Source organism: Hylobates moloch, unplaced genomic scaffold (genome assembly GCF_009828535.3).
Source record: "Hylobates moloch isolate HMO894 unplaced genomic scaffold, HMol_V3 SCAFFOLD_15, whole genome shotgun sequence".
NCBI lineage: Eukaryota > Metazoa > Chordata > Mammalia > Primates > Hylobatidae > Hylobates > Hylobates moloch.
Genome location: NW_026652290.1, coordinates 11,590,924 through 11,611,855, shown reverse-complemented (window position 1 = coordinate 11,611,855; position 20,932 = coordinate 11,590,924). Strand labels below are relative to the sequence as shown.

The 20,932-nt window shown below is 37.5% G+C and overlaps 1 protein-coding gene across 3 annotated transcripts in view; it reads left to right on the top strand.

Annotated features, from left to right (window-relative positions):
• The window catches only part of HELZ (helicase with zinc finger), a 176,704-nt gene that overhangs the window by 130,544 nt on the left and 25,228 nt on the right, over window positions 1-20,932 (top strand). For all 3 annotated transcript variants that reach the window (XM_032179047.2, XM_032179045.1, XM_032179046.2), the window contains 4 exons: window positions 2,698-2,777; window positions 7,360-7,930; window positions 8,320-8,554; window positions 9,361-9,877. In XM_032179047.2, the coding sequence (XP_032034938.1) occupies window positions 2,698-2,777; window positions 7,360-7,930; window positions 8,320-8,554; window positions 9,361-9,877 (1,403 nt within the window). The remainder of the gene's footprint in view (window positions 1-2,697; window positions 2,778-7,359; window positions 7,931-8,319; window positions 8,555-9,360; window positions 9,878-20,932) is intronic.

The following is a 20,932-nucleotide window of genomic DNA, read 5'->3' as shown; positions in this document are numbered from 1 at the left end:
GGATCACCTGAGGTCAGGAGTTTGAGACCAGCCTGGCTAACATGGTGAAACCCATCTCTACTAAAAATGCAAGATTAGTCGGGTGTGGTGGCGCACGCCTGTAATCCCAGCTACTCAGGAGGCTGAGGCAGAAGAATTGCTTGAACCTGGGAGGTGGAGATTGCAGTGAGCCGAGATCATGCCGTTGCACTCCAGCCTGGGCAACAAGAGTGAAATTCTGTTTGAAAAAAGAAAAAAAAATGTTAATCAGGTCAAGTTGGTTGGTAGAGTTGTTCAGGTCTATTGTATCCTTGCTGATTCTACTCTTTCTATCAATTACTGAGGAGGGGTATTGAAATCTCCCAATATAATTGGTATTTGTCTAATTGTCAATTTTCAGGTTTCTAAGTTCTGTGAGTTCTTGATGAATTTTGAAGTTCTGTTATTAGAAGATAAATGTTTAGGATTGTGTACTCTTGATTAATTAACTCATTTATCATTATGGAATGACCTTCTTTGTCCCTGAAAATATTCTCTGGTTTGAGATCTACTTTGTGTAATACCAGTGTAGCCTCTTCAGCTTTCTCTTATCAAGTGATAGCATGATGTGTGTGTGCGTGTGTGTGTGTGTGTGTGTGTATTTTTACCTTTTACTTTTAATCTATTTGTGTCTTTATATTTAAAGTTTATTTTAGATAACATATAGGTGGCTCTTGATTTTTTTAAATCTAATGTGACAATCTCTGCCTTTTAATTGGGGTGTTTAAACCATTTGCATTTAATGTGATTGTTGATATAGTTAAGTTTGATTCTATCATCTTGCTATTTGTTTTCAATTTGTCCAATTGATTTTTCCCCCCTTCTCCTTTTATTCTGCCCTCTTCTGGATTGGTAGAGTATTTTTTTTTTTTAAATGACTCCTTTTTGTCTCCATTGGCTTATCAGTGACAACTCTTTGTTTTATTAGTTTGCTGGTTGCTTTAGGGTTTATAGTATAAATCTTTAACCTATCACAGACTACTCCAATTTATATTTTACCACTTCATTTACAGTAAAGGAAGCTTAAACTATGCTATTTTTTCTCTCCTAGTCTGTATGCTATTGTTATCATGTATTTTACTTTTACATATGTTACAAATCCCCAGAACATAATTGTTATTTTTGTTTAAACAGCCAAGTAAAAGAGTTCTAAATTATAAGAAAAATAATCTTAAGTATTTACCCATGTGTTACCATTTCTAGTAATTTTTCTTTCTGTACATTGACGATTCCAGCTGATACCATTTTTCTTCTGCCTGAAAGACTTTTTAAAAACATTTCTTGTATTGCAGGTCTCCTGGTGATGAGTTCTTTCAGCTTTTGTATGCCTGAAAATGTCTTTATTTCGCTTTCATTTTTAAAAGATATTTTTGTAGGGTGGAGAATTCTTGGTTGGCAGTTTTTGTCATTTGATACTTTAATGGTGTTGTTCTACCATTTTCTCACTTGCATTTTTTCCAGTGAGAAATCTGATGCCATCCTTATCTGTGTTTTTCTGTATGTAACAAGTCTTTTTCTCCCTGGCTGTGTTATAGATTTTCTTTTTATACTGGTTTTATCAGTTTGATTATGATATGCCTTGATGTAGTTTTCTTCCTGTTTCTTGTGTTTGAGGTTGGTTGAGTTGCTCAGATCTCTGAGTTTATAGTTTTTATCAAGTATGTAAATTTTTAACCTTTATATCTTTTGAGATTTTTTTTTTCTGTGTTGCCCCTACCATTGTTCTTCAGAGATTCTAATTGCCCATATATTAGGATGCTTAAAGTTTTTGCACAGTTTATGGGTGCTACTTTTTTTTAAATTCTTTTTTCTCTTTATGTTTCATTTTGGGTAGTTTCTATTTGTTTGCCTTCAAATTTGCCAGATTTTTCTTCTGTAATGTCTATTCTGCTGGTAATTCCATTCAGTGTTTTCTTCATCTCCGATACTATAGTTTTCATTTCTTGAAGCTTAATGGTAAGGTAATTCTGGCATGATAATTCATTTTACAAAGTTCCAGTGGCATTCCAAAAAGAATGTTTTTGAACAAGAACCTAAATCAAGGATTCCTTCAAAGAACTTAAACTATCCAGTGGTTAATTCTTTTGTAGATTAAAAGCCTTTCCCATGTATGAATTGTCTATTATAACTGTGCTTTTTTAAAACCTTAATTTTGCCTGCTCTACTATTTGTCACCCACTTATACACAGTTTGATATCTATTACTTTTAAACAGTATAACTACATTCCTTTCTGAATATCTTTATTACGTTTAGATTCCTTTACTAAATCAGATTGAGGCATTATTTAGATTTTCGCTTAATTGCATTTACAAGTGACCAAAGCATTGAGCCTTTATAAATAGGCAAGAATGCCAAGGCCTTTAACACATCTAGTTTAAGCAAATGAGGCTGTAATTCCTGGAGATTGGGTAGTTTCCTTTGGGATTATTTGATGCTTTAAGGTTTTTCCCTTATTAGGCTTTGCCTTGTCAATGAGGTTTGCTTCATTTATAAGTTTTCTTTCTTGCAGAGAATCTATAACTCTGAAAATTTAAGAACAAAACCCAAGTAGTCATACACTGATCATAATGGGTGAAAAGTGTTTAAAGTATTCTGCCTCTTTCTCTAATATTGGATAAGCATTGGAAGTATCATATCTACTGGAGAAAACTTATAAGGATTTTTAAATATTTTCTTAGGTAAAAGCGATACAAATAATTCCGGACCTGAAATTAATAAGATTCGAACACCAGAGAAAAAGCCAACAGAACCAAAACAGGTATGCTGCTTAGTGACTGCGTTGTCCTAGTGGATTTAGTCTGATTGGTCATCTTGGACTCTTGATGTTTTAAAGATAAATGCCTCCCTTTGTACACTTATCCTTTATGTTAATTTTTTCACAGGGATATAGTGAGCCATATTGCCCTCTCTTTCTTCATCTTTTCTTTGGCTGTGCTATTTCATGTATCAGTATACTTTTCTCAAATTCTGTTATTCAGTGATAAAGTTGAATTTAGAGATTTTCTATGATAAGGTAGTAAATGAAGACAGAGCTACCGGTGTGTCATTACAAGTGTGTCATTATCGTGAAGAAGGAAAACTTCCTCAGAGAAGGGAAGACTTCCTCAGGTCCCTCACCTTATTCTCTCATCATACCCACTAAGCCCTTAATTCTTTATCTGTCCATTCATCTGTTTTCTCTGCTTCTGTGCTTATAAACGATTTAGAGAAAATCAAGTCACTGGTTGAATTAGTGCCACTGGAAGCTCTTGTTTTCTGATTTGAATGGAACCCTCAGGGCTCACTTCCTTTGCCCAGTTGTCTCAGTGATTCTTCTCAAGCCTGATTACCTTCCTCATTCTATTATCCTATTGGATGGCTTGCTTCAGACTGACCTCATCAGGATTTCCTCTTGTTAATTTGTAACCTTAAACTTAGCACTTTTACCATAGCCCTGAGCAGCCTTACTTCCTGATCACCAGTCTGAGAGGAAGAGTTCCCGTTAAGATTAATCTCTACTTGGCGGTTGCTCACACCTGTAATCCCAGCACTTTGGGAGGCCAAGGCGGGTGGATCATGAGATCAGGAGATCGAGACTATCCTGGCTAACACGGTGAAACCCCATCTCTACTAAAAATACAAAAAAATTAGCCAGGTGTGGTGGCGGGCGCCTGTAGTCCCAGTTAGTCGGGAGGCTGAAGCAGGAGAATGGCTTGAATCCGGGAGGCAGAGCTTGCAGTGAGCCAAGATCGTGCCACTGCACTCCAGCCAGGGCGACAGAGTGAGACTGTCTAAAAAAAAAAAATCTCTCCTCTTCAACTACCACATAGACCTTGTCCCTTCTCCTCATTTATCTTTGGATTCTTTCCAGCTGTTCGTTCTTCCCTGTCAGCCTATAGCATATTTAGATCTCTTTTAGCAAATTGCTTGATATACTTTTTTAAAAAGATAATTTCTTTAACCTTCATCTCCTTTATAGCTACTGCCTCATTTCTCCTTTCTTCCTCACCTCTTATTTGCTCTTTAACTCACATAGTCTACATTTCACTAAAACTATTGTGCTCTTACGAACATACTTCAGATGTAGTCTTACTTGACTTTTCTTGGTATTAGGCACTGTTTTCTATTTCTGTCTTTGACCATCTTGTTTCTTTTGTTTTCTTTGACACATTTTTACTTTTCACAATCTCTCTAATATGACATCTGTCTTTTTAAAAAAGTTCCTGCTCAGCTTCCCCCAGCGTCTGTCCCTAGTCCTTAAGCTGGGATTTCCCAGAGTTCTGTCCTAGTCCCACCTGTCTTGCATTCTATGGTTTCTTACTATAAACCAGTCCAATCCATAATTTTAAGTATCCACTTCATGATACCGACTTCCAAATCTGTATCTCCAACCTCAGCCTACTTTTATTTAAGCAGCTATTCTCTTTATTCAGTTACTTATATCACATAAGCATCTCTTACTCACAGCTTCTATATCTGGAAGGATTCAGTACCCACTGGAGCGGCTGCAGTACAAATGAGGCAGCCAAGGGAACCTCCTGATAGATAAGCGGGGGCTGCAGTGAAAGCTGAAGTGGTACGTGTTTGGGAAGTGGTGCAGAGAGAGAACGAGTGCAATGTCAGGATGGTGCACCTGCACCAGCCCCACATACAGTCAGGCAGCTTGGGACGAAACCAATCACACGAGTCTTAGATGCTCTCAGAGCAACTGAAGCCAAGATATCCAAGTGTCTCTCATGTACTTGTTTTAAAATTTCTGTTAGGATTCTTCTCTGTTAGAGAACTAGGCAACCTGAAGACATGTTTTGTTTTCTCTCTCACCCTGATGCTTTGTCTTGGGGCCCAGGAAAAATAAAAGAACTAGTCCTGGCTCTTTTGACTCAGTGCCTCCTCAGTATTAAGAGGAAAGTGATAGAGGAGAATCTGATTCTGATAGTAGCAGATGCAGGCTTATTCAGCCCTTACCATCCTCTACCTTGCTTAGGGAGCTGATTGTAGTATTGTAGAGTAGCACAGTCCTTATCTAAATTTCTGTGACGCAGACCTAGCTTCCTTTCAATGTCAAGGTCAGAAGTGATAGAGACAATTAAGATAGCAGCTTATTCATAAACAACCTTGACACCTGATTATGACCTCCCTCATGTGACCAAACTATGCATATCAACAATATCTTCTGGAAAAAAGTATATCCCAGCTGAATATAATTTTAGTCATTGAAAAGATGGAGATTTATGGAGGAAACTGTTTGTTTATGAAGAACCTTAATCAGGTTCTGAGACATCTGAAGAGCAGGCATTGCATGCTTGGGAAGACTGAGATAGAATTGTTGTGCTTCTCACTTGTTTTTCTAGATAATTTATATATACTCAGTAATCTTAAGGGCCTAAAACTGGCCAAATTTAATGGCAATCCATTTGAGCTAGATGATTAGAGATGAGGATGCACTTGGCACACAATTTGCATTGCAACCATTTGTTGCAACAGGTTGGTCACCAAGAGTACCCCAGCTGCAATTCAGGAACAAGCTGCTTGTTCTGTTTTTTGGGAGTGGTCAGTTCTATGGCTAATTTAAGAGCCTAGGGTGAGGCAAGTGCTCTGCAATCCTCAGTCACTAGCTCATCAGTGAAACTTGTAAGGAGATTGACGTGCCAAATTTATTTACACTCCAAGCAATGCATGGAGTGTTTTGACAGAGCTGGAAAAGAAAAATTGCCTGTTTCCAGCTTATATTTTATTTTTCATATTGTCATCACTTACGATCAAACTTACATTTCAGAAGGATGACGGCACTCCCCAGCTTAAAAACTTTTTGTAGTTACCACAGTTTATGGAATTAAAAACAATTACTCAGTATTGAATAATTCAAGGTCTCATGTGATTGGGCTCTTGTAGTTTCCTCTGATATTGAAAAGGGAAAACTAATACATAAACAAGTGAAGTTATAGCTCTGCGTACACAAAACTTCCCATGCTCTCCAAATCTGCCAGACTTTTCCTTTCTTCAACCTTTGCATAAACTGTTACCTTTACCTAGCATGTCCTTCTCTCCTCGGAATATTCCACCTCTTTTTGTAAGATTCAACTCAAATGTCGTGACCTCTGTGAAACCTTCCTTAATTTTCTCAGGCACTACAGTTGCATCCTCTTATAGTACCTCTAGTGATATGTGTACATATTGTTATCTTCTACTGAACTCTAGGCCAGGGGTCAGCAACCTTCTGTAAAAAGCCAGATAGTAAATCTTAGCCTTGGAGACCACATGGTCTCTGTTGCAGCTGCTCTGCTCTATCATTATAGTGCACAAGCAGCTACAGACAATATGTAAACAAATGAGTGTGGCTGTGTTCCAAGAAAACCTTATTTACAAAACCTGGTGAGCCGGAAATGGCACTGGAGTGGGGGCATGGTATATAGACCCCTGCACTAGGCTCTTGATGTATAGGCTGAGTCTTCTTGTTGCCTATTTAATTTCCAACACCAGGCACAGTGTATTGGTTGGCCACAATGAATGTTAAAGAAAGAATGTCAATATGTAATGGAAAAATTGACAACCAAACTAGTTATATACAAAGGTGATATAGTACTTGTTTGTTCACTTCAAAGTTGTTTAAATTGAGATACATCTTTTTACTAACATAGATATTTTTGAGGAAATATATTAGATATATGAAAACAATAAAATCAGGCTGGGTGTGGTGGCTCACGCCTGTAATCCTAGCACTTTGGGAGGAGGCAGGCGGATCACCTGAGGTCAGGAGTTTGAGACCAGGCCTGACCAACATGGCGAAACTCCATCTCTACTAAAAATACAAAAATTAGTTGGGCGTGGTGGTGCATGCCTGTAATCCCAGCTACTTGGGAGGCTGAGGCAGGAGAATTGCTTGAATCCAGGAGGCAGAGATTGCAGTGAGCCAAGATGGTGCCACTGCACTCCAGAGTCTAACTCTGTCTCAAAAACAAAAAACAAAAAACAAAAAAAAAAACCCACCCTAAAATCAGAAGGAAAACACATTATTTTAATGATTTATATCAGAATGAAATAAATGGCCATCTTTCTAAGGAAGAAAGTGTGAAATTAAAAATAATGCCCTGAAAGGAATTAAAGTAGATATGCTAATAAAATGGCAGTATCTTTTCTTATGACTCACATTTAATATGCTGGTTTTTTTTCTGTGTCATCTTTTTAAATTTAAAAAAATTTCCTTTATTTGATTGTGAGAAAGTAAATAATTGAGGACTCAGCTCTCCTGCTGGAAGATATCAATGTATCATATCCTTTAGATGTGTTAGGGTTGGGAAAAGGTGGAGAGCAACTGAATTTGAATCTTCTGCAGTTAAAAAAGGCTTCTTATTTTTTTCTAGGTTGATTTGGAATCAAATCCACAGAACAGAAGTCCTGAATCACGTCCTAGTGTTGTTTATCCCAGTACCAAATTTCCTCGCAAAGATAATCTCAACCCAAGACACATAAATCTTCCCCTTCCTGCTCCCCACGCACAGTATGCAATCCCTAATCGCCATTTTCATCCCCTTCCCCAGCTACCAAGACCACCCTTTCCAATTCCGCAGCAGCACACCTTGTTAAATCAGCAGCAGAATAATTTGCCTGAACAACCAAATCAGATGCCACCTCAGCCAAATCAGGTAGTCCAGCAGCAAAGTCAGTTGAATCAGCAGCCTCAGCAGCCACCTCCTCAGCTTTCTCCTGCATATCAGGCGGGACCCAACAATGCTTTTTTTAATAGTGCAGTTGCTCATAGGCCACAGTCTCCTCCTGCAGAAGCTGTAATTCCGGAGCAGCAGCCCCCTCCCATGCTGCAAGAAGGCCACAGTCCTCTGAGAGCCATTGCACAACCCGGCCCCATTCTTCCTTCACATCTGAATAGCTTCATTGATGAGAACCCCTCAGGATTACCTATAGGGGAGGCTTTAGGTAAGTTCTATTACTGCCAGATGTGAAAATTCAGAGATTACTTAAAATGACTTGGACTGTATAATATCATTTTGGGTTAAGATTGAATCATTTCTTCAAATAATGCTAGCAAAAACCCCCCATTCAGTGTGATAATCAGAAACTAGTTCTAAATGCTGTATCATAGTATCCAGTGGATGTTAGGATCATCATTATGTAAGTGAGGAAGAGTTGTCATCATCATCACCATAACTGATTTCTGGCAAATTTAGAAAACATTTACTTCTTACCAAAACCAAATTTGTAGCTACTTCCTTTGTCTTTGTGGAGAAAATATGTTAGTAAAAAACTTTAAATAATGAACTTGAAACCCCAAATTCATAAAAATTTTTTCACAAATATTTTTGCAGATCGTATACATGGGAGTGTCGCTCTGGAAACATTAAGGCAGCAGCAGGCACGGTTCCAGCAGTGGAGCGAGCATCATGCCTTTCTCAATCAGGGCAGCGTTCCATACCCACACCATCACCATCCTCACCTCCAGCATCTTCCTCAGCCGCCCCTGGGATTACATCAGCCGCCAGTGCGGGCAGACTGGAAGCTCACCAGCAGTGCCGAAGATGAAGTGGAGACCACATACTCAAGGTATTCCAGCCGACTGAAAATAGCCCCTGGAATGCAACCCCTTCACTGTTCTCTTTTTTGACTATAGTCCTTTTAGCTTCAAGCTGGAATATTGCCTCAGAGAAATTGGATGCTGGCCTTCCAAGCACATGCTACACAGTTCTCTTGTTGGCTCTAAAATACAGAAAACTCATTTAGAAGTAACTCTTCTACAAATTTAGGCATGGATGATCTACTATGGGTTGGAAATTAACTTGTTCCCTTGCTTTGTGGTCTTTTCTGCGAGAGAAACATACCATCACTGTGAGTGGGTTTTTTTATTTAGTAGTAATACTTGCAAAGAATGAATAAAGACAGGAGTAAATTCGTGGTTAAAAGCTAAAAGTTGTATCATTAATTATTTTTCTGGTGGCACAGAATTCTACATTCCTATAATTCCAGCTACATATGAGTGTTTGGTCCTAACTCTAAGCTTGTTTTTATGGCCAGTGTCACATGAATGCTCTCAAGTGTTTCCTAATCCCTTCTGAATAAGGTCCACCATCATGGTGACCTTTTATAACTTCCAGTTGTCAAAGACATATAGAGACAAGGACAGATGTTTTTAATACAATGGGAACAGAAAGAAATCAGGTAATTGAGCATATTTAATGTCTTCACCTCAGCATCTATTGAGTGTTAGTGCTTACATCTGAGATGAATTAATGCCAGCTCTAGTTATTAGTACTATGATTTTGTTTGTTGAAAATACATGTGTAGTTGACTAAGCTTTCCTTAATGTGATGGAGCCTTTTGTTTTCTCCTTGTATTTTATTGTTTTCATGAAGGTTTCAAGACTTAATCAGAGAACTGTCTCATCGTGATCAAAGTGAAACACGGGAACTAGCTGAAATGCCACCACCTCAATCAAGACTTTTGCAATATAGACAAGTACAGACTAGAAGCCCACCAGCAGTCCCATCTCCCCCATCCAGTACAGACCACAGTAGCCACTTTTCTAACTTTAATGATAATAGCAGAGACCTCGAAGTAGCCAGCAACCCAGCATTTCCACAGCGCCTCCCACCCCAGATATTCAACTCACCTTTCTCGTTGCCATCTGAACACCTTGCCCCTCCTCCCTTGAAATACCTGGCACCTGATGGAGCATGGACTTTTGCTAACTTGCAACAGAATCACCTAATGGGGCCAGGTTTTCCCTATGGCCTACCTCCATTGCCTCACAGGCCACCGCAGAACCCTTTTGTACAAATACAGAATCATCAACATGCTATTGGTCAAGAGCCATTTCACCCATTGTCATCTCGAACAGTATCTTCTTCTTCGCTCCCTAGCTTAGAAGAGGTAAATGTCTTCTTATTTTCCTTTTGTTATTATTTGATTGTGAAAAATATCAGTATTTATTGATTTGATAATAGGAAGGCACAGATCTTATTGAATTTAATAGCGTATTAAAGATAATCCTCTCGGGAATTATTTTAATTGCCACCCTCCTATTGTATTTCAGATTTTGTAAAATGGACACTTGTTGAAACATGAAGCCCCTTAAAAGTCTTTTATTGCTGCTTAAAGAAAATATTGAATATCTGAGGACTCTATTCAAGGAGCTTTGTCTTTTTTTAATCTGAGGAAATGGCTTTTAGTGATTCATCTTTTTGCTTTAAGTTACATGTGTTAATTATAAATTTGTTAATGAGAACTTTCCAAAGATGCTGGCTTTTCAGCCAGTGCCAGCTCCAAGTGCTGTGCTCCTTCTCCTGCCACTCAGCCTGGTGCTTTGTTAGACCCAGGGACTCTGATTCACAAATATCAGAATTTGCAGATTTTTAACATAAAATTGACTCTGCTAAACTAAGCATTTTAAGTTAAACTTAATTTTATCTTAAAATGACTTAGATATTTCTGCCAGGCACAGTGGCTCACGCCTGTAATCCCAGCACTTTGGGAGGCCAAGGTGGGCGGATCACAAGGTGAGGAGATCGAGACTATCCTGGCTAACATGGTGAAACCCCGTCTCTACTAAAAATAGAAAAAATTAGCTGGGCGTGGTGATGGGCGCCTGTAGTCCCAGCTACTCGGGAGGCTGAGGCAGGAGAATGGCGTGAACCCGGGAGGCGGAGCTTGCAGTGAGCCGAGATTGCACCACTGCACTCCAGCCTGGGCAACAGAGCGAGACTCTGTCTCAAAAAATAAATAAATAAATAAATAAATAAATAAATAAAATAAAATACTTAGATATTTCTAAAGAGCATCTTTATGGACTTTTTTTGCTATGAAAAACTTAGTAATTCCAGGTTATAAAACTTCCAAAGCAGTACCATGTGGTGTATGTAGGCTATAAAAATGTCTAGCTGATCCCATTAAATTTGCAGTGATTAAAGGTAAGAATGTGTAAAGCTGGTTGTAGTCATATCAGACAGAGACATCTTAAATCAGGATAAAGATTTCTAATTTTGATATATGAAAAATACTTTTTTGATATTAGCTTCATTTTGGCAGTTTCAGAATGATATCTAAAGGCCATTAGAAATAATTGATTGACATTTTGCAGGTTGCCTGCTATAGATGCTAATTAAAAGTCAGGATTCATAGAGAAAGCTGTATGTCTTATTTGTAGGGATTTAGAGGCAGTCTGTTCAAATTTTCCCAGTATTCATTGATTGGCTCATTCTGTATAGCTGTCATTAAAACAACTTACTGTGATTTTAGGCTCTTAAAGTAAGTTAGAAGCATAATAAAGATGAATTGGTATCTACATATATGTATTGTGAGGATCTAGAATTTTGGAACCATACTTTACAAAAATTTGGCACACATCTGACAGTCTTTCAGATTATAATGAACAGTAGTTTTACAACTGAGCAGTAATGTAATTTTCAGTTAAGTGATATTTTAGCTATTTATAATAAAATTCACATAAAATTCACCATTTTAGCCATTTTAAATTGTACAATTTGGTGGATTTTAGTGTATTCACAATGTTATACAGTCATCACTACTGTGTAATTCCAGAACACTTCATCGCCCATAAAAGAAACCCCATAACTGTTAAGCAGTTACACCCCAATTTCCTCACTCTCAGGTTAGTAACCACTAATCTACTTTCTGTGTCTATGGAGACATTTCATAAAAATTGAAACATACATTATGTGGCCTTTTATATCTGGCTTTTGAAGTGCATCCACACTGTAACCTAGGAGTGGAGTTCTTGGGTGATGTAGTAAGTCTATGTTTAACCTTTCGAGGAACTGCAAACTGTGTTCTCTGCACATTTATATTCCCACAGCTATGTATGAGGATTCCAATTTCTCTATATACTCGCTTTGTAAAAAAAATTATAACCATCCTAATGGGTGTGTAGTAGGATCTCATTGTAGTGTTTTTGTTTGTTTCTTTGTTTTTTGACAGGGAGTCTCACTCTGTCGCCCAGGCTGGAGTGCAGTGGCATGATCTTGGCTCACTGCAACCTGTGCCTTCTAGGGTCAAGCAATTCTCTTGCCTCAGCCTCCCGAGTAGCTGGGACTACAGACGCCCACTACCACATCCAGCTAATTTTTTTTTTTTTTTTGCATTTTTAGTAGAGATGGGGTTTCATGATATTGGCCAGGCTGGTCTCAAACTCCTGATCTCAGGTGATCCGCCCTCAGCCTCCCAAAGTGCTGGGATTACAGACGTAAGCCACCGCGCCCAGACCTCACTGTAGTTTTGATTTGCATTTCCCTAATTACTGATGATGTTGACATCTTTGCATGTGCTTCTTGGTCATTTGTATCTTTTTTGGGGAAATGTCTATTCATATGCTTCAGCCATTTAAAAAAAATGGTTTTTTTTGGTTACTTAAAGAGTTTTTTTAATATATTCTGGTACAGACTCTTAATCTCATATGCAGTTATTTCTCTCACTGTGGGTTGTCTTTTCACTTTCTTGATAGTGTCCTTTGACGCTAAACTACAATTTATCTGTTTTTTTCTTTGGCTGCTTATGCTTTTGGTGTCATAGCCAAGAAACCCTGGCCTAATCCAAGATGGCAAAGATTTACTTTTACATTTCTTTTTTATAGTTGTTTTTTTTTTTTTGAAACGGAGTCTCGCTCTGTTGCCCAGGCTGGAGTGCAGTGGCACCATCTCGGCTCACTGCAAGCTCCACCTCCCAGGTTCACGCCATTCTCCTGCCTCAGCCTCCCGAATAGCTGGAACTACAGGCATCCACCACCACGCCCGGCTAATTTTTTTTGTATTTTTTTTAGGAGATACGGGGTTTCACCATGTTAGCCAGGATAGTCTCGATCTCCTGACCTCGTGATCCGCTCGCCTTGGCCTCCAAAAGTGCTGGGATTACAGGCTTCAGTCACCGCACCCGGCCCCTTTCTATAGTTTTATAGTTCTACCTCTTACACTTGGTTCTTAGTTCTTTGGTCCATTTTGAGTTAATTTTTGTATATTGTGTGAGGTGGGTATCAAATTCATTCTTTTGCATGTGGCCATACAGTTTTCTCAGCACCACTTTTGAAAAGACTCTTCTTTCCCCCATTGAATAGTCTTGGCAACATTGTCAAAAATCAGTTGACTGTAGATGGTGGGTTTATTTCTGGATTCTCCATTGTATTCCATTTATCTGTGTGTCTGTCCTTCTGCCAGTACCACACTGTATTGTACGCTGTAGTATTGTAGTAAGTTTTGGAATTGGAAGTATGAGTCCTTATATTTTGTTCTTTTGGAAGATTGTTTTGGCTATTCTGGGTTCCTTGAATTTTCTCATGTGAGGTTTAGGATCAGCTTGCCAATTTCTTCAGAAAAAAAGCCAGCTGACATTTAAAAAAAGAATTGCTTTAAATCTGTAGATTAATTTGGGGAGTATTGCCACCTTAAGAATACTAAGTCTTCGAGTACCTGAACATGGACATCTTTCTACTTGTTCAGGACTCTTAACATTTCTTTCAACAGTATTTTGTAATTTTCCAAGTATAAGTCTTGCACTTCTTTTGTTAAATTTATTCCTAAGCATTTTATTCTTTTTCATGCTATCATAAATGGAATTGTTTTCTTAATTTCATTTTTTGATTGTTCATTGCTAGTGTTTAAACACATGATATATTGATTGTGTATCTGCAATCTTGCTGAACTCTATTAACTAATAGATTTTTTTGTAGATATCTTAGGCTTTTTTATATGGAAGATAATGTCATCTACAAATAAAAATAGTTTCATTCTTCCTTTCCAATCTGGATGCCTTTTATTTCTTTTTCTTGCTTAATTCTTGATTGTTTTTTCTGGTTGCCGCAAGCTTTTACTTAGGTTTCTAGGGTCCCAAAAAATGGATTATGACAGCTTTTGCCAATTTTTTTCTGTTTTTATAGAGGTATGGACTTTGGAGTTTCTCACTCTGCCATTTTCGCTGATATCACTTATGATGTTTTTATTTAACCTACCAAATGAGTTCATGATATGAGGGGGAACTGTGTGCCAATATGAGGGGGAACTGTGTGCCAAAGTTTTTATAAGTTTTATGAAGTTTTGTACTTTACTAAATAATCCTTCATAATCCACTTTAGTCATTGATCTTTTTAAATGGGCCTTAATTTTGGAATTTAAGTTTTTTGTACCTTGGTGCTCTTAATGTTTGATATTTCTGTTATCTTTGTGTGTGTGTGAATAAGTACCTTTCATTGTCAGTGGGTTCTTAGAGTGAAATTTACTTTTGCAAAAACATTTGGTCAGTTTTATTTTGTTGCGTGAGATTCACAAATGAGTGATTCACTGACAACACTGAAAAATTTATTTGACAAAGATAATATTTTTTAGCACATTGCAGATTTTCACATTTTCAGTGTATTAGGGTAACTTTAGTCTATTCAAAATGCTTTTGCATGAATCATCTCACAAAGTGAATGATTGATGTGCTTGCTGTTTATTTCCAACCTTTTAAAATAATTTCTTTAACGTTAACAACAAAGAAAAATCTTTTCCCTCCCACTGTGGATTCTTTTATTCAGAAAACTTAGTAGATTAATCTTGTGGGATGATATCTGGATGTTATTGTAACAGTTCACTTAAATGGAGATGGTTGGTTACATTATGTTTCACTTGTTTTTTCTTTTTATAGTAATTTTGATTTTCTTGTGACAAATGAAATACATGGCCAGCACAGAAAATGTGGAAGTTAGAGAAATTATTTATAATTTAACTAGACAAAGATACCTACCATAACATTTAGCCTTTCCTAGCATTTATAGATGTGAATGTATGATCCATTAATGGAGGGAGATTATTTGTTGGGAAAACTTGAAACAATTTCTCTCTGCCCTTCCCCCAATTGCTGTGCCCACCTGTATCACCACTGAATGGGATCTTGGTCCCATTCTGTAACATTTTTTGCTACTTTCAATTTTTAGACTATTCTCATGTAGATAATTAGGCTTAACTCCATGGGTTTTCCTTCCCCACCTCAAATGCAGCAAAAGCCATGGCCCTTGGCTACTTGGCTAAGGCTGGACGCTGTAGTCTGGCAGTACTGCCTGCATCCTTTCCCACTTCGGTCCTTACAGGTGTGATGGGATGAGGAGGACAACAAAGGGCAAAGTGCCGTCTTCTCCTGAGCCAGGCAGTAGACCATCCCCAATTGCCAATAGATTGATAAATTGCTCCAATTTGATTTTAAATGCTAGTGTAACCTTGGGATTAGGGTTTACATTTTCTCCAGACGTTTAGCCAGTTGTCTTCCTGTCTTTTTGGAATTATTACATTCTCACTGAAGAGATGTCACTTTCCAAATTATTTGCAATAGCACTGTATCATACTTGCTCCGAGGGGTGGGGTAGTGAAAAATGAAATGCAGAGAGAAACAACAGAAGTTAATTCTTGACCTCTGAGCTTCCAAAAGTTCAGTTTTTAGTAATTTTGGCATGATTAAGGATTTTTCAAAGGTAATTTTTATCTGTGTGGGATTTTTCACTTTGCATGATAATTTAATACTCTAACCTCTGAGTAAGATGTATTTCTTCCTTACATATTGTGATCTATTTCTGGACTTTGTGTTTTTCTTCATCTATAAGTTTCTGTACTAGAATTATACTGTTTTAATTTTTGAGATTTTGTGGCGTTCTAACCCAGTAGTTTAAAGTCTCCCTTATTACTTTTTCCCTTCTAGTTTCTATATGTGGGGCATGGAGTGGATGGGGGAGGAGGGTCATTCTGTGGTTTTTCTACTAAAAAAAATTTTAAATAACTTTACGAACTCTTTCCTCCTCCTCTGTCCCACCTCTACACACTCTCTTGGCTTTTTATTTGAATTACATTAAACCTGTAGCTTAAATTGAGGGAAATTTTATCTTTACAAATACTTTAAACTTCTCATTTAATTTATTTCCTTCTTTCCTCCCTCCCTTTTTCTCTCCTTTCTCTTTTTCCTTTTTTTTTTTGAGACGGAGTCTCACTCTGTCACCCAGGCTGCAGTGCAGTGGCGCTATCTGGGCTCACTGCAAGCTCCACCTCCCGGGTTCATGCCATTCTCCTGCCTCAGCCTCCCGAGTAGCTGGGACTACAGGTGCCCACCACCACGCCCAGCTGATTTTTTTATATTTTTAGTAGAGACGGGGTTTCACCGTGTTAGCCAGGATGGTCTCAATCTCCTGACCTCGTTTTCTGCCCGCCTCAGCCTCCCAAAGTGCTGGGATTACAGGCGTGAGCCACCACGCCTGGCCTCTCTCTTCTTTCTCTCTCTCTCTCTCTCTATTTTTTGAATGTTCCTCTTCAAAAATCTGTAACATTTTCATTTAAATCTTGAGTATTTCCAATATTCTTAGAGTGATTTGTTTTGTTTTGTTTTTGTTATTAATGGGACCTTTCTTTTCCATTATACTTTTCAGTCATTTTATCTTCAGGGACAAATTCTCAAAACGATTATGTAGCAGTGTTGATACTGGTGCAAAGGAAAGCTTTTGCCATTTAAGATGTGCTTCACTATGGAGTAGTTTGATTAAAAGTGCTCATAAGGAATAAATAGAAAATCCTTTTTGAAGCCCTCTTTGTAAAAGTCTCAGAGTTGGCTTGTGAAATGGCTCATTTTTGTGTTGTAGTGGTGATATTGTAATGGCTTTCTGATAAAAATGGAATGCTAGTAAGTCACTTACTTTGATCAGCTTTCAGTAAATCGACATTTACTTACATCATCTTAGAGATGACATACATGTTTCAGTGATGTGTCTGCTTTGAACTGTTTCTTGTTCTGTGTGTTGGTTTTTCAACAAAGACGCTTTGAGCCATCTATTTATTTTCATTTTTTCTTTCAAACAACTCTAGTTTTAAATTAGTTGATAATTTTAATTTCAATATACTGTTGTCTAATCATCGTGACTCCCCCGATTTCTCTTTTTTAGAGGAAAGTATTGTACAGATGTATCTTGAAGATTATAATCTTGGTTGATTATTGCCTATTCTCACTTTAGAAATAGATGGTGATAGCTTATGACTTGTGTTGTATAACGAGGTAGAAATATTGCTGTCTTCTCTGACCTAGCTTCTCAGAGATCATTAATATATGATATCTAATAAACCATCTAATGCGTATAACAGTGATCAGCAAATTAATAAATTAAACCTCTATTCATGCTTAAATTATCAAAGCTAATCATTTAAATGAGATGTCCTATTTTAATTAAAATTTCTGGCACCATCGTTAATGAGACTTAGAATTTCAACTAGTGTATTTAGCTCTTACTTGGTGATTAGCTTTGATAGCATAATTATAAATAGAGCCCTTATTAATTAAGTTGCTGACCTTTCCCCAGTTAGCTATTTATATACACACAGGTGAAATGGCTTGGTAACGTCATATATTAGAGGTATATCTTATAAGACAGTGGTAAGCAAATTAGGAGTTTTTACTCAAACTAAAACTATCTTTAACAGTAAAAATTTATACATGAGTTTTGTAGTTTAGTTTTTTCCTTTCTTAGATTTCATGTATTAAATGGCTTTTGAAATGTTAGCATTACATTTTAATATTTGGAAAGAAATATTAGCAGAATTTGAAAATCGTGATTATATGTGTAGTACCATAATCATCTCACAGTAAAACATGAAGCATATTTATAAACACACAATCATATATGGAGTTGATACTGAACCCAGAATCTCTTTAAGAATCTCTCTGGCAGGGTAAATGAGCCTTTAAACAACATTAATGAAATTATTTAAGACCTGAGGACTCTAAAATTAAACCTGAGCATCAGTCATTGGTAGGGTTGCCATCTGAAAATAAAGGAACAATCTGATTGGCTGAAGATGTATGTAGAAGGAATACTCACTTCCTGAAACAGAACTGGGCGAAAGCAATAGGAAACAAAGTCAAGAAATAAGAAAAGAAAATAATAGATAAGAATAGAAATAAGAATAAATAAGAAATGAGAAAAGAAAGGAAGGAAAGTATGTTTAAACAGCCTAGGGGCCCACAAAACTACAGTGTTGATGGAGATGTAAAGGGATTTCTCTGTCAGAAATATTTTTCTTTTGTAGGCTACAGATGTTTTTCTAAAATTTTGGTTTGGGGGCCTTTGTCTTTCAACTTACTGTATAGGAAGTACCCTCTGGCAGAGGAAAAAAGGACATTTTAAACTTGTTGCCCAGAATCCATTTCATTGCAGTCAGTTAGCATGTCCTGTAGTTTTCTGGATTTAAATCACATAAATAGGCTCGGATTTGTCATCACACTTGGAATATTTTAGCGAGTCTATCAAATTGTTGATGGTTGTTAAAGATGATAGATGTTGTTTGGACATTTTTATTTTTACTTTTTGAGATGGAGTCTTGCTTTGTCACCCAGGCCGGAGTGCAGTGGTGCAGTCTCGGCACACTGCAACCTCCACCTCCCAGGTTCAAGCAATTCTCCTGTGTCAGCCTCCCAAGTAGCTGGGATTACAGGCACCCACTACCATGCCCAGCTAATTTTTCTATTTTTTTTTTAGTAGAGATGGGATTTCACCACGTTGGCCAGGCTGGTCTCAAACTCCTGACCTGAGGTGATCCGCCCACCTAGGCCTCCCAAAGGGCTGGGATTACAGGCGTGAGCCACCACGCCTGGCTTTGTTTGGACATTTTTAATTGAAAGTTAAAATATATTCTTACTGAAAAAGACTTTATCAAAGACTTTAAATCTTGTAACTTTGGAACTAGTCAGGCCTTAAAGATTATTTAATTCCCCCCTTTTAAAAGGAAACTGAGGCACAAAGATATTAAAGGACTTGTAACTTAAGCAGTTATTAACTCAAGGGAGTGGAGACTCCTGACAGTCCCATGCTGTTTCTGAAGCATCACACTGCTCTTCAGATCTGTATTCCATGAGTAAGGTTTATTCTTAGAAAATGAGAAATGATTGCAATTACACAGAACTAGATGTGGGGGAAAAGCAAAATTATGTTCTTGTGAAGAATGCAATCTTCAGTTGTGTAAAATTTGCCTTTTATTTTTTCTGGGTGGTGTGGAGAAAGGGAGCTAGTTCATTTTAGAGTTCTTGATTTCTTGAAATGTATCCAGTTGTAGCTGCTAAATGTTTGACTGCTCAAATGATTAATTTAGAGATCTCAAATATCAGAAATGTACTTAATTTCTCCACATTCTTTAAGAATAAAACACATTCTCCAGCATTACATTTTTTCCAAAAGCTGTAAAATTTATTTAGTTTTAATAATTATGAATCTTCAGAGAAAATGCAAATAGTTATGGGTTGAAGAGTAAACTTTTACTGCAAACTATTTTATTTCCTATCCACCCCAACATTTGCTCATTGTAAGAGCTGTTGTGCTCTATAATTGTTAATTCACTGTTTCATATTCAAGAAGAGTAAACGAGTCAGATTCAAGGTAGCTCCAAATGTCATAGCAGTGAACCTGACATTTTTCTCTGAGATATAATATTGTATTTGTTCTAGTATCCCTTCTATGACCTTGTATATGGATGTATAGGAAAATAATATTGCTTGGTAGGAAAATACCATTTGTAAATTATAAGTGCCCTTGCCTCTGAGATGCTTCAAATGGCATTTTTTAAAATTTAGACCCAAATTGATTTTGATGCACTGTGTTGCAAAGTCACATTTATTTCAGTATATGGGCATAGCTTGTTTTATTGTACTTTGCTTTATTGCATTTCACAGATATTATAGTTTTTACAAACTGAAAGTTTATGGTAACCCCATGTTGAGCAAGTCTGTAAGTGCCATTTTTCTGACAGCACGTGCTCACTTTGTGCCTCTGTATCACATTTTGACAATTCTCACAGTATTTTAAACTTTTTCATTGTTTCTTTATCTGTTGTGATCAATGATCTTTGATGTTGCTATTGTGATTGTTTTTGAGCAATCAGTGTTATGTGTATTCTGACTGCTCCATTGACTTGCTGTTCCCCCATCACTCAGTCTCCTTGGGCCTCCCTATTTCCTGAGACACAACAGTATTGAAATCAGGTCAATTAACAACCCTACCATGGCCTCTATTTAAGTAAAAGGACAAGTTGCGTGTCTCTCACTTTAAATCAAAAACTAGAAATGGTTAAGCTTAGTGAAAATGGCATGTCAAAAGCTAAGACTGGCCAAAAGCTAGGCCTCTTACAACAGTTAGCCAAGCTGGGAATGCAAAGGAAAAGTTCTCGAAGGAAATTAAAAGTGCTACTTCAGTGAATACACAGATGATAAGAATGTAATGAAACAGCCTTATGGCTGATGTGGAGAAAGTTTGAGTGATCTGGTTAGAAGATCAAACCAGCCACAACATTTCCTTAAGCCAAAGCCTAATCCAGAGCAAGACCCTCACTCTCTTCAATTCTGTGAAGGCTGAGATAGATGAAGAAGCTGGAGAAGAAAAGTTGGAAGCTAGCAGAGGTTCGTTCATGAGGTTTAAGGAAAGAAGCCATTCCCATAACATAAAAGTGCAAGGTGAAACAGCAAGTGCTAATATAGAAGCTACAGCAAGTTACCCAGAAGATCTAGCTAAGATCATTGATGAAGATGGCTACACCAAACAACAGATTTTCTGTGTAGACAAAACAGCCTTTTATTGGAAGAAGATGCTGTCTAGGACTTTCTTAGGTAGAGAGGAAGAAGTCAATACCTGGCTTCAAAGCTTCAAGGAACAGGCTGACTGTCTTGTTAGGAACTAATGCAGCTGGTGACTTTAAGTTGAAACCAGTGCTTGTCTACCATTCCAAAAATCCTAAGGCTTTGAAGAATGACGCTGAATCCATGCTGCATGTGCTCTATAAACGGAACAGTAAAGCCTGGATGACAGCATATCCATTTACAGCATGGTTTACCAATGTTTTGAACCCACTATTGAGACCTACTGCTTTGCTTGTGGGGTGGGGGGTGATTTTTTAAAAAAGATTCCTTTCAAAATATTACTGCTCATTG